The following is a 13,579-nucleotide window of genomic DNA, read 5'->3' as shown; positions in this document are numbered from 1 at the left end:
ATTTGTTGATGAGAGCGACTCTGACTGGGGTAATATGGTAGCTCAAAATAGTTTTAATTTGCATCTCCCCAATGGCTAGGGAAAATTAGCATATTTTATAATAGTCACGGCCATCTGCGTTTCCTTTAAAGAGGACTATCTATACCTTCATTAGCCCATTTGTTGACTGCCAGTTTTGTTCCCTTGGCAAATTCATTTCTTAAAGCCTTCCTGGTGCAGATTCTCTCACTCTGCGGGTTGTCCGTCTGCTCTGCTGACAGCTTCCCTTTGCTCTGCAGAACTCTTGTCATTTCACAGGTAGTGGCTGCTGATGCTGAGGGCCAGCCTCTGTTACAGAAGCTCCATTTGGAAGTTCTGTCGTCAGGAGTAGCCCCCATTTTTATCTTGTGATCTCAGCATTTCAGGTTTTAAATCAGTCCTTGATCTATTTTGAATTGACTCTTGACGCAATCATATTTAATATAGAGCAGAAACTGTTGTGGATAGAACCCTGGGTCTTGTACATGGTCAGTGGGCTCTCTACTGAACCATACCTTCAGCCCATAGATGAGTTTGTTTCTTCCATATCTATGTTTCATGAGAAAGCCCACATTTGCTGTATCCATGATATATAGCCCAGAGTTTTGTTTAAAAGCAGGCCAACAATCTTGTGTATTAAGATTTTGAATGCAATCCCCCAAACAAAAATATAGCATATATAACAACGCAGTCATTTTTGGTACCTTTACCCACTCTGTAAAAGAGTTGGGGCGGTTACTTCTCACGCAGAGAGAAGGATCTGTTTCTGGCCTCTTGATCAGACCCTTGCCAACAGCTATTAACACTCCTTACATGTACTTGTTATGTCTCCTTAGAACAGAGGGACAGCCTAACAAGCTAAATCACAAGAAAACCTTGCTTCTTCTAATTTTCAAGACTATCAAAGGGAGATGCTTCAAAAATATTCCAGAGTGAGCAAGAAGTAATTAGCACTGAAATCAAACCAGCAGCTAATTTTAAACCATCTTTTTCAATGTATCATGTGGATATTAAGTGTAAATCAATCTTTTAAAATGGGAAACGTTTTCTTGTTCAATCATCTGCTTTTAACACTGCTTAAAATTAGAGGGAAATTTCCATAAATCCTGACTTCCAAAGCTCGCTTTAAGTGAAGAGACTTTTCTTATTTTGACTTTTGAGTACTGCTTTGATCACCACTGAGCAACATACCCGCTGTTGAATCGGCCAGGGCTTCGTAATCGCAGAGAGATCGCAGGCGGTCATCAGCATTGCCCTGGGAAAGGACAGAGACCCCCCAAATCATTTACCCTCAGTAAGAAGTTACTAACAAAAAGTTCACTTAAAATCTGTTTAACAACAGAAGACTCGATTTTTGAAGACCAAAGCACAAACAGAATGGATTCCTTTAGAAACCCAGCTGCTGTAACTGTGATACACCCTCTCTGTTTCGCTGTCCTGGGTGTTATTGGAGTTTGTTTGTGGGATAAACGCTTGTCTGATCATTGGCTTTCTCACACTGATAATGAGATGAAATCATACCGATTAGCCACAAGGATATAACATCACACATCCTACTGAGGACACTCTGGTTTAGTGGGTCACCTTCATTCACGCACCACCTGTAGGGCTGTCCACACAACAACTTTTGCATGGTTGGATGGTGCGTGTTGGGGAGTCTTCTCCTCCAGCAGAGAAAAGCAAGGGGGAGAGGGAGCTGTTAGCCCTTCTCTAGTTAGAGCAGGGGGAACCACCCTGTCTCCAGGATCTAACAATGCACGTTAGAATAGAAGGGCACAGCTGTGAAGATTACCTTTTGGGGGACAGGGAGAGGAGGTCTCATGTATCCTGAGATACCTCCATTTTTCTATGCAGCTAAGAATGACTTTCAATTTCTGATCCACTACCAAAGTTCTGGGATTACAGGTATTATTACTGACTTTGCTTTGGTTTATTGTTTGAGACAGGGCCTCAACTTTTAGTGCCCTGCGTGGCCTTGACCTTGTGGTAATCATTTTACTTCATCCTCCCAAGTGAAGGGACTGTGGTGGCTTCCTGGATCTGTTTTACTAATAAAAGTTATTGCCATGGCAGAGAGAGTGGCAGCAAGTAGCAGCAGAGATATTACTTCCTGCTAAAAGAAGGGAGGAGGAAAAGTATCATTTGGAAGGGTCCACTGGAGAGCACTGCTGTCCTGTGGTCCAAGAAAAGCGGAAGTTCCACATGAAGAAAATAAATTTTTATGCGTGGCATAAAAATGGGAAATCTATGAGATGTTAATTTTTGCTTTTCCATTCCAAAGGATGAGAGAAATGAAACAAATCTTTTGGCCATAAATGTTTCACCTCTCTACTGTACTCATCAGTCTACAGCAAGGCAACAATATTTCAACTTGCCAGTGATCACAGTCAGTCCTTTGTACTACACACACTCTGGAGCAGGGGACAGCCTCAAAAGTCATTATGCACAACAAATAATCCCAATTAACAAGTGATCTGAGAAAATTAACGAGGTAGCAAAGCTTGCACGAACAGGAAAGTCAACTTACAGAAATAACTCCTTTTGAAGAGGATCTTCAAAACTGAATTGATTTTTTCTTATGAGTTCAAAAAATTCTCCTCGTCTCCTTGAACAATAAGAGGAACATGGTGATTATGGTGATTTCTCAGGTTCTTCTCCCTTGGTCTACCAAACTTGTTGAATGTATACTCGAAGATCTCCATTTTCCCCATCCCAGACCCAATCAACAACAAAGCTTCATCAGCACTCAGTACCCGGGTCCACTTTCTATGGAAATTATTTCAAGGCATAATGTTTTTAACTCTATTGATATTTTTTATAAAAGAAATAGAATAATGTGAATTAAAATGAGATGATAATGATTTGAGATCTTTAAGTGCATAGGGGTAATAATGTGAATTAAAATGAGATGCTAATGATTTAAGATCTCTAAGTGCATAGGGGTAAGAGGGTCTAAGGTCTCTAACCCATCCACATCTTGCTGAAGAATTTTTTTAAAAAGACAATGAAGACATTAAATGCTTTAGAAGCAAAGAGCAAGTTCCAGATAATATTTCTTCTCATTCATGGCCATAAGAGTCATCTGTGTCTAGCAAATACCTCCTATGTGCCCAACATTAGCAAGAGCCTTGAGAATTGAGGCCAACCAAAAGATAAAGTTACATGATAACTGGACCATGTATGATTAACTATCAAACACGGAAGTTCCACATAAAGAAAAGAAACCCAGATGGCATAAAAATGGGAAGCCTATGCAGACCAAGGTATCTTTTCATGTTCTTGGTGATTTGATGATCAGTATTCTCACAATACTTTTGAATAATCTGAAGTTTGCTACATTTTCTGATGAACCCTAAGCTGACTGAGTTGCAGTCGCAGAAGCAAGTATAGTTGCAGACAGTGAGCAGTGGGTGTGCAGTGTAACTGGCGTGTGCCTGTTAACTAACTCCCCATAGCAGAGACTACTACCACGCCTGTGAATCCTCGTGTCAAAGGAGAGACCTCCACATTGAGATGAAGCCCGGGACGGGTGATCCCACACATACAGAGGTCTCAGTCTATAGGTTGGAAACCGTGACTGTCCAACGCCAATGAGCATTGTCTGGCTCGTAAAGAAGCGCGATAATCATGCCAAGTGCAATCGGAAACAGCACTCGTTAGCACTGTCTGACGCTAGAACAACTCCACAGTTCCACAGTAGCATTCTCCTGCCAAAGGCAGATGAAAAGAAGACGGTTTGCGGTGCTCTTTGCCTGCCCACCCAGGCTGGGATGGCTATGAATCATGAGTGGGCAGGGATTGGCAAGTGAAGGAAAGGAGGAAGGCAAACAGCCTTTGGGATGGTTAGACTGGACCCGTGACGATGCCTCAAGACAGCTTCACAGACACAGCAGTAGAAGAGCATCCTGTGCTATCATTCGGAGCAGTAAGGGCACAAAGGAGTTGCCTTTAAAGACGACCCATCTGAGCTGGGTGGTGATGGCGCACGCCTTTAATCCCAGCACTCGGGGAGGCAGAGGCAGGAGGATCTCTTGTGAGTTTGAGGCCAGCCTGGTCTACAAGAGCTAGTTCCAGGACAGGCTCCAAAGCTACAGAGAAACCCTGTCTCAAAAAACAAAACACACACACAGAATGACCCATCTGGTAAGCGTCTGGATGCTTGCTTTTAAAAGAATTTCCCAGTGTAGATATGAAAACAATCTAAGACCTATTTTGGAGGGCATCTCTTCTGAGGACTTACTTAATGTACAGTGCCAGGTCTGTAGCTAAAATTGCTTGCTTGATTATTTTCAATGTGGTCTTATATTCTTCAATGGAGAGGCCGCTGAGAATCTGGTTGCCCTTTATATGAAAAGAGAAACATCGTTAGTATTCTACCCGCAGGAGCCGCTCTCAAGAACTGCCGCTGAAGATATAGTCACATGACTTAAACGCACACCTCGTTCTGAGCCTGCTATTTTAAAGTATAAGCTATGAAGTAGTATTTTCCCTCTTCATTCCCACCATGCACCGCTCCATCATGTAAGATTAAAAACAACAACATGACATTATCCCTGCCTCTGTACACATGTGTTTCCTCCTTGAGACTGAGTTGAAATCTACAAACTAAATAAGTCTGTCATTTTCCTTTGTGCAGATTAATTACCATAACATAACAGAAAACAAAGCGAAACTGAAAACTCAAAATCATATTAATGACTATGAAGAATAGAGTTGTGAAATTTTTATATAACTGATTATTTTAGAGACACTCCTTTGTGGCTTCCGTAACAAACTTGGTAACGTTTCTGGCTCACATTTACACAGCTTAACCAATACTGACAACTGTAGGTGTTCCTTATGAGTTCAACAGTTCAGATGGCTAGCAGGCCAGATCCAACGGTGCTGACTAGTTGGTGACCTAAGAAAGCATGAGCTCAAAGGTCTGGAAGGACGCTTGAAAGGGAGCAACCTGTATGCTAAGAGCAGAGCAAAGCACTCCTCCCCAGGGAAGACCACGCCAACAGGTTAGTCAGCCCCAAAACACTCCTCCCCAGGGAAGACCACGCCAACAGGTTAGTCAGCCCCAAAACACTCCTCCCCAGGGAAGAACACGCCAACAGGTTAGTCAGCCCCAAAACACTCCTCCCCAGGGAAGAACACGCCAAAAAGTTAGTCAATACCAAATGATCAGGCCTAAAAACTTACAAACATGGAACATTATACAGACGAAGCAGACTGTATTTACATATCTAGGAATACACATACATATACACACATACACACACAAATAATTAATGAAATGAGGGGTAGATGGAGGGCTGGAAGGAAAAGAAAGCAGAAATGATGTCATTATATTACCCCCCCAATAATCAAAAGACATTATAATTTTTTCATGAACTATTTATGTGGGAATTTTTATTTGTTTTTCAAAACAGGGTTTTCCTGTGTAGCCTTAGCTGTCCTGGAATTAGCTCTGTAGAGCAGGGTGGCTTTGAACTCACAGAGATCCACCTTATGCAGGAATTTTTGTAGGTCCTATTTCCCATATTAGTAAAATGTTCTTCTGAAAGACCTGGTGGGGGTCAATGGGGACCAATCCATGTATCATCACTGAAGGTTTTTGTTACAACATCTTGTATTTTTTTTTGTCTGTAATTTAAAACAGAGTGGTTCCTTTTGATCTTCAACTAAACAAAGCCCAGAGTTCAGCCACTCCAAATATACTCAGAATGTGTGTAAACCTTCTAAGTCTCAGAGCCAAGACAGTGCCCAGAGCTTTAGAAAGGAGATCGGGTGGTGAAGAACGATGCCAGGGCACTGCTGGTTTGCTCGGCTGCGAAGACAGTGATTAGGGAGTAATGAGATCCATGAATTAAATTAATGACCGCATCTGTGATGACAGCCACAGTCATTACTTCATCACTTTAGATCTGGGCCACGTGAAACTTTTCAGAAAACTTCTGGTGCTTTTATTTATTTTTAAGGTAAAACAATTGCCAGGAGATATTGAAATAGCTTTGATACTGCAGTCTCAGGTTTTTTTTTTCCAAAGAGTACAATCTGTATTTTTTTATTTAATTGTGCTTACAAAGACAAACTATATAGACAGCTCTTATGACTTAAGCCAACTAAATGTATAGCCAGATTTCTATATGTCATGCTAAGTAACAACACATTATACAATAATTCATATATCTAATAAAAGAAGTATGATAGGAAATATTTAATACATTTTTTAAAAGGTTAGTAATTTCCTTGGTTTGGGACTGTACTTGAAATAAGACACCAACAGGACTTTTTAGATAGGGTGTGGTAGAGCACTCCTGTAATCCATGAATTTGGGAAGTAGAAACAGGAAGATTGGGGCCTTAAGGCCATCTTTCAGCTGTTCAGTGAGACAGAGGCCAGGTTGAGCTGTACGAGCCCAAGTTAAAAAAAAAAAAATCAACTCCCTATCCTACCACAAAGTAAACAAAAAGCTTTACCACAGAGCATTTTTCCAAGGAAAGTACAGATGTTTCTACCCTAACATGCATATGTTTCTCCAATCTCAATTTTAGAAAATTATACACTAAAAATAACATAGTTCATGGGGAAAGTAGTGTTGGGGCAGATAACTCAAAACCTATGTGACTCTGAAACCAGGAGGCAAAGCAAAGCAAGGGAGGCTCTCTCTGGAGGTGAGTTGGCCCAGCAGGCCTGGGGGCTTCCTCAGAATGCACGGAGAACACACCAGAGCCACAGAAGGGAATGCCGGACTGTGGGGTGCAGCAATGTCCATGGGATTTGATGGGGAGGGAAGAGCAGGGTCAAGAGTCTCTCACAGCCTGCAGCAGAGGAGGAGGGCACAAGGGCCTGCTTCTCACTCTTCAAACACCACATTAAAATGATACTGATCACATATCAACTGACTCACGCTACACGTTATAGCAAACACTCTATTAAGCCTTATATAAACTTCCTGAGGAAGTAGTCAGAAGAGGTTGTATAACTTTTTTGTCAGTGTTGGGGGTCTAACCTAGTGTTCTTCACGTGCAAAACACACTCTACCTCTGAGCTGTACACTCCCTAACGTTATCGTCACACTACGGTATTATGGAAGAGGTGGGGATTCCCTTAGCCTCCAGTAGGAGACCCTGTGTATGCTTCCTATGTTTAGTGGGGGAGGGAGGACTAGAATGGACTTGTGATGCATACTGCCTAAGAAACCTAAAAGGCAAGACCAGATTGGCTGGCCATTCTCTAGCTGTTGTGGGGTGTCTCCATCATGAGGGTGCTTTGCAGGGATGATAAAATTACTAATACCTACCAGGTACAAAGAGTGGGATGCTCAACACTGTCAGCTTGTTAAGAAAGGCCAGACCCTTTTCTTGCCTATTCTGCTTTCCTGTTCACTGGCTGATTAGGTGGGAGACACAGAGGCTTGGTAGTAAGGAAGGAGCTAGAAGACATGCATAGTAAGGAACAAGAGATGCTTATGGGGGTGTAAAGGAGGAATCGGTCTCACAGTGTGAACTATGATGTTGGCGTGGCCACTTCGGTTTGTGACGTGAGAATGACATACTATACAGTTGGCCCTAATAATAGTGACCACAATGTGACCCCCTAATTCTTCTCTAAAATTCAGGGGAAAAAACTAGACCTAACCCCAGCAAACACGAAGGCATTGTGATAAAACTGCCCAGGATTATGTTCCATGCCTTGTGACCATTTAAATGTGATGGTAAAACCTCTCTCTTTTCTTTATCCAACACAGGTAGGATAATTAACAATCCCACAAGAAGAATAAAAACTAGCAAGTGTTTCATCAGACACGCTCAACCCAGCTCACGCTCTGATGTACGTTCTGCTAATACTGCACTCGTGAACATGTGCGTTTACTTAGCGAACTGTATCACCTTTTCCTAACACTTACTTATCCGTGTGCTCCAACAGCTTTCTCAGTCCTAGAGAGAACGGCTTGTGTGCAGCTAAAAGCGCCGATAAAACGGAGGCTGGGAGTACAACCGAGGGAGAAACCCACTTAGCAGGTCCAAGGTCCTGGGCTTGACCCCAGCGCATAGTCAAAAGGAAAAGGAGAAGAAACAGATACCGATCTGTAGGAACCACTTCACCTGCTTTTAAAAAGTTAAAGCGGGAGCCGTCAAGCACCAGTTTTGTTTCTAGTTTGGAATAATCAAAGGTCAGTCATCACAGTTATCCTTCGCGGGTAACACGAGATAGTTCTTACCGGCCAGACGTGAGGCTGTAGCGGTGTCTAATGCCTTGGCTATTCCTTCCTTACCCAAAAAGGAATAGAAAATGTTCAAGAATTTATGACGCTGGGAATAAGTCCAAAACCTAAAAATAAAGCTGCATTTATAAAGCTCCCCTTTGAGATTCACGACAATAAACGCTGTACTTACGGGGCTATTTAGAATCATCAGGCACTGATCAAAATGATGGTGTTCCATGATGGAATGGCAATACAGCTGGGCCAGCGGGTGTTCGCTTCTGGGTGACGGCGTCAGAGAGGGAGAGAAATGGGAAGTTCCAGAACACGTTACTTCACCAGTCCATTACTGTTATTAACCGAAATTATCTCAAAACGAGCCGCACTAATAATTTTCTCCCCTGCCGAGGAGAGTGGCGTAATCTCTCAGAAATAAACACTGATGCAAACTGTCTTCAAATCACGATGCTGCTGGTTCAGAGATCAGCGACACTGCCTTGAGGGCTGAAAACAGCAGATGGGAGGAACGAGGGGAGAAGATCGCTGGCCCTTGGCACAGCCATGCACCACTCCACAGTACCTAAAGCGTTATTGGATTGGACTTAGGTTTCAATAGGGCAATCGACTTAAAACCTAGAACAAATCCATGTTGCCATTTCCCCCTGCACCAAACTCCCCTGAACAGATGCTCAGGTGGAAGGTTAGTTTAGCCATGTGTGCCTATGTATAAGGAAAGAGACCACTGGGGTGAACGGGGCGTGAGGGGCTGAAAGCAAGACAAAGGGGGGCAGTAAGTACACAGCCTTGGAAAGGAGGGGTGCCGAGTGAAGGAGGGGGACAGCAGGAAGGAGGATGCTGAGTCACAGGGGTTGTTTGAGTGCAGGGCAGCCCTCAAGCTTTCTAAGCCCAGCTCTGAAGAAGCAGCTTAGACTTCCTGCCCGGGGAGCAGAGGGGGAGGGTGCCGCACTGTTTACTGTATGTGTGGGACAGCAGTCACAGAAGGACTCTGAAGCATGACAGGAAGAGTCTTCATTTCTCATGACCCTTCACATGTGAAAAACCACGCTCTTCACTTCCTTCTTAAAACCACGAAAGCGTTCTGTAACCCGTTCCTCCTAAAATGTATAGGAACGGGGCTTATGAACCACAAAGCCCCGCAACAGTGCTAGAAAACACGAACGAGTTTCTCTTTCTTCACTAGTATATTGCTTTCCATTTTGACTTTTCATTAAAAACCTACCCAGAGCTAATAAGACGTAGCGGAAAAAAAAATGGTTGCAGTGAGAAACAGAAATAGATGCAGTAGGAAAACGAGCGGCCAATGAAGGCGGGAGAATGTGTCACCTTGTCTATTCCTCTTGTTTAAACTGTCACCCGTCTTTCTGATTTAATGCCGCTATTGGCATAACCTTTCCCAGTCCTTGGCTGCTTTCTTTCTTCACGCCACCTCTAACTGATGACCTGTACTGTGGACCAGGGGCTGCGCTCAACACAGGAGAATGACCTTTCCTTTGAATCTTTCCACGGACTCCCTATTCTTCTCCAGTCTTTCATATTGAAGTCAGCTCAACTAGCCTAGCAGCCACGTCCCTCGTTCGTTTCAGGCAAGAGAGAAGATTTTTCAGGTGTCTACTATCCTTGTTTATGAAAGAACTAAAGAGCATGAAAGCAGGGTTGGTACCCTAGGGAAACTGAGGCTGGAGGAGCTTTAGTTAGAAGCCAGCCTAGGATACGAGATGGAAACCTTTCACAGAACCTAACAGCAAACCAACCAACTCACATAAATGTAAATCACAAACACTTAAGACAAGGGTTGAGGACACACTGCCAGCTTCTGACCAGAGTCACTCAGCAGGTGCTGCAGCTCTCAATCTGTCACCGCATCAGACTATAAACCTGCTGAAGTTGCTGGCCTTTGGGACAACAGTTTCCGTTTATCAGGAGCCTGTACCACGCAGGTGCTGTGCTACTTGATTTATTATTACTGTATTTCACTGTGTAAGTATTGGACCAGCTGCCTCCCACCAACCTCCTACTTCAGCCGCTGAGACAGTGTTTCATTCAGACTTTAACAGACTCGACACAGGCGCTAATCAGAAAGCTCTCTGCTTAGTCTTGGCCTACCCTGACCCACAGCTGGTGCCCACAGTCTTGAAGCGCAAGCACACGGGCCAGTGTAGACTAGTTAAGGCCTGGGGACCACCACTGACTAATGGAGCAAGGGGGTCTTACAGATAAGCGTCTCCTGTTTTAAAGCCCAGCGGCTCTGGGGCTCCTCCCATAAGGTTGTTCCAAATCACCTTTGGCAGGATTGGGTACCAGTTGCTCATCTGTATGTCTATCTGGAGAATATCCCTCCTCTCCTGCTTCATTCCAGACCTTTCTCTGTGCTCTGTGGGGTCATATTCACCAGCAAGCTATGCATAGAGCAACTTTTACCTCCAACTAGGGCTTCAGCGGAACCCAGGCAGAGAGCACTCTACAATGGGCATTTCTGCACGTTTTAAATGTTCAGGCAGATTATCTCATTTGCTCAATGGGGATATAAATGACAGGAGTGGGGTTCGAGTGCACCCTCTCATTGCCTCTCTCTGTCCTGGTGTCTAAGCGGTATCTATTCACTGACCTAGTTGGGAGCCGGTGGAGGAAATGCAATTATGTGGATATAACACAAACCAGTTAGAACTTCAAACATACTTTACATTTCTAGGGGAGGCAGAAGGAACTGCATCAGATTTAGAGAGGATTTTTGGCTTGTGAGATAGACCAATGCCAAAATGGTCTTTACTTACATTCTAAAAATACAAATTCATGAATCAAGCAATGGGTGAAAAAAAATGCCTTGGATTTCCTGTATACAAAAAAAAAAAAGCATGGAAACCAATGTATTCATGTTGCTGCTATTTGAGGCACATCAGAAGGACCTATTTAAACCACTACCGCTGTGGAATTTTCTTCCCACGCGGATGTCGGCGGGCGCTAACGAACTGGCATACTTTCTCTGCGTTTTTCTGTCCTGCACAGTGATTGGCCTATCCTGGATAGTGGTATTGGGAAATACACTAGAAACAGAAAGCCTTAGAAACTGATTCAAAATAAACGTCCTGTGAGAAAAACAGAGCCATCTCTCAGGCTTCACCACCACAGACAGTGTGTTCGCGGTTCTGCCTGTGAGCCGCAGGTCCCGGGTGGGAATCTCTGCTGCTTTGTACCTTACCCCGCCCCCCCCCCCCAACGCCTTCACGCTCACTGCAGCACCACCGCTGTTTCAGCTTTCTCTCCTTTCTGCATGCAGCCTTCTAGCTTCCCCACGTGAAATTAACTAACGCTGCTCTTTGGCCTCCTCCCCCTCTACCCGGTGTGACTGTCGGTTTGCACCTGGCTTGCTGTGAGTTTTCTAGCTGAGCTCTGTGGTTCTAATTTCAATCCATTTATAGTGCGGTTCATGCTGCGACTTCCCTCCTAATGTTTTTTTCATCACAACAGTTCATTTTACAAATTCTATCAATTTCAGTATATACGGCTTAGGGCGACACCCCTCCCTTGAGGAGATCTTGTGGCTCCTGCCTGTCTATTTTCTTGCTGGTCTACCGCTACTGGTCCAGGCCCCCTTCACAGCATCCCGGAATATCCTTGTCCTTTATCTGAAAATCCACCCACCTTTCAGCTTAAATCTCACCTTCTCTATGAATAATGGATATGGGCTACACTAGGCTCGGCCAATCTCCTTCTCTGATGGACACTTGACGGCTACTTCATTAGATGACCTGGAACTCTCTAGATAATTAGCTTCTTCCTGCCTAGCAAAGAACCCAAACTCTAGCAATTGTTCACTATGCATGAGCCTAACATATAGCCCACTTTTGTTGAATCACTTTTTAATTGTTGGACTTGAAACTAAGCAAATAAATGCACATGCAAGTCCTGGGACACTGATGAGAAGCCTGATGCAGACGCTTTCTCTACAATGCAAGCTTAATAATAACTATTTTTATCAGCTACAGTGTTCTGGCCACCACTCATTTTGTTTTATTGTTTTGAGGTAGAGACTCACGTAGCTCAGGCTAGCCTCACACTGGCTTATGTAGCTGAGGTTAACCTTGAACTTCTGACCCTCCTGCCTCTGCCACCTGAGGGTACCACCACGTCTGGTTTACACGGTGTGAAGGGTCAAAGCCAGGGCTTCATGCATACTTAGGCAAGCACTCTACCAACTGAACTACAGTCAGTCTACTGGCGGTTGGCCTGAAAGCATTCTTCCTCCCCTCCCACATGGGAAGAGAAAGCGGGAACAGTGACCTTACATATATCACGGGTCACCAGTGGGACCCCTGGTGATGTCAGCCTTGGGGGAGGAGCAGAGGGAGGGCCAACACTAGGCCACCACAGCCTCCCGCTCAAGGAAAGCCTTACCTCAAAGTAGACTTCTCGAAGTCACTTAAGAGAAAAGGAGGATCTCGGTTTCTGACTCCATTACCCATGGACACCTACCTCCTTCTTGCTGACTAACCACTCATATTTCTGTACCTTCTTTTTATTTATTTTTCTATGTGTCAGTCTGGATGCATCATGGGTTCTGGGTACTGTTTGTCCCTCTAGAAGACAGAACTGTATACGGGGCTGTTTACAGGACTTTACTACCTCAAGGGCTCACTTGTGCAGAGAATCCTACTTTAAACACCAGTCATTACCAGTAAGGAAAGAAAGAGGCTTGTTTTCCTTTACTCAAAACACAGAAATGTGAGAAGAAATAAAAGCCTCTGAACAGCTTTAGCTTTTCCAAGACTTATTGCTTGGTTAGTGTCTACTTCGTGTGTGGGAAAATAAGACTCTACAATCTGTGTGTTCTGTTGTGTTGCCCTCCCCCAACCCAGGATTTTTTTTTTTTTTTTTTGACCTAAAGAGAAGATCTAATTGCTCCAGAAGCTCTTTGGGGTAATAATATTTTTAATAGTTTAAATATAGGTTTTTTTTAAAAAGATTTATTTATTAAGTATACAGTGTTCTGTTTGAATGCATGCCTGCAGGCCAGAAGAGAGCACCAGGTCTCATTACAGATGGTTGTGAGCCATGATTTGATTGCTGGGAACTGAACTCAGGACCTTTAGAAGAGCAGGCAGTGACTTAATGAGCCATCTCTCCAGTCCCCATTTTTTAATATTAGTTATTTTTAAATGAAAGAAAAAACTTGCAATCTATCTTTTTCTTCACATATATAAAGCAACATGAGGGCAATTTCTACAATGATTAACAATATATATATTAATAACACAATGTTCCTTTCTTTGCTAGGCAGGGAGTATAGCCATTCTATATGAACACGGGAAGGAGAGCCATGCTATACAGACTGTGTGAACTGGTTACACA

At 43.6% G+C, this 13,579-nt stretch overlaps 1 protein-coding gene across 1 annotated transcript in view; it reads right to left on the bottom strand.

Annotated features, from left to right (window-relative positions):
- Pde5a (phosphodiesterase 5A) overlaps nt 1-13,579 on the bottom strand; it is a 125,695-nt gene that overhangs the window by 9,881 nt on the left and 102,235 nt on the right. The window contains exons 15-18 of the mRNA XM_026783945.1: nt 8,406-8,493; nt 4,259-4,359; nt 2,546-2,623; nt 1,210-1,273 (exon numbers count right to left, since the gene is read on the bottom strand). Of these exons, the coding sequence (XP_026639746.1) occupies nt 1,210-1,273; nt 2,546-2,623; nt 4,259-4,359; nt 8,406-8,493 (331 nt within the window). The remainder of the gene's footprint in view (nt 1-1,209; nt 1,274-2,545; nt 2,624-4,258; nt 4,360-8,405; nt 8,494-13,579) is intronic.

The sequence above is a fragment of the Microtus ochrogaster genome, chromosome 21, assembly GCF_000317375.1.
Source record: "Microtus ochrogaster isolate Prairie Vole_2 chromosome 21, MicOch1.0, whole genome shotgun sequence".
Taxonomy (NCBI): domain Eukaryota; kingdom Metazoa; phylum Chordata; class Mammalia; order Rodentia; family Cricetidae; genus Microtus; species Microtus ochrogaster.
The sequence above is the reverse complement of the archived record's forward strand: the minus strand, read 5'-3'. Positions and strand labels throughout refer to the sequence as shown.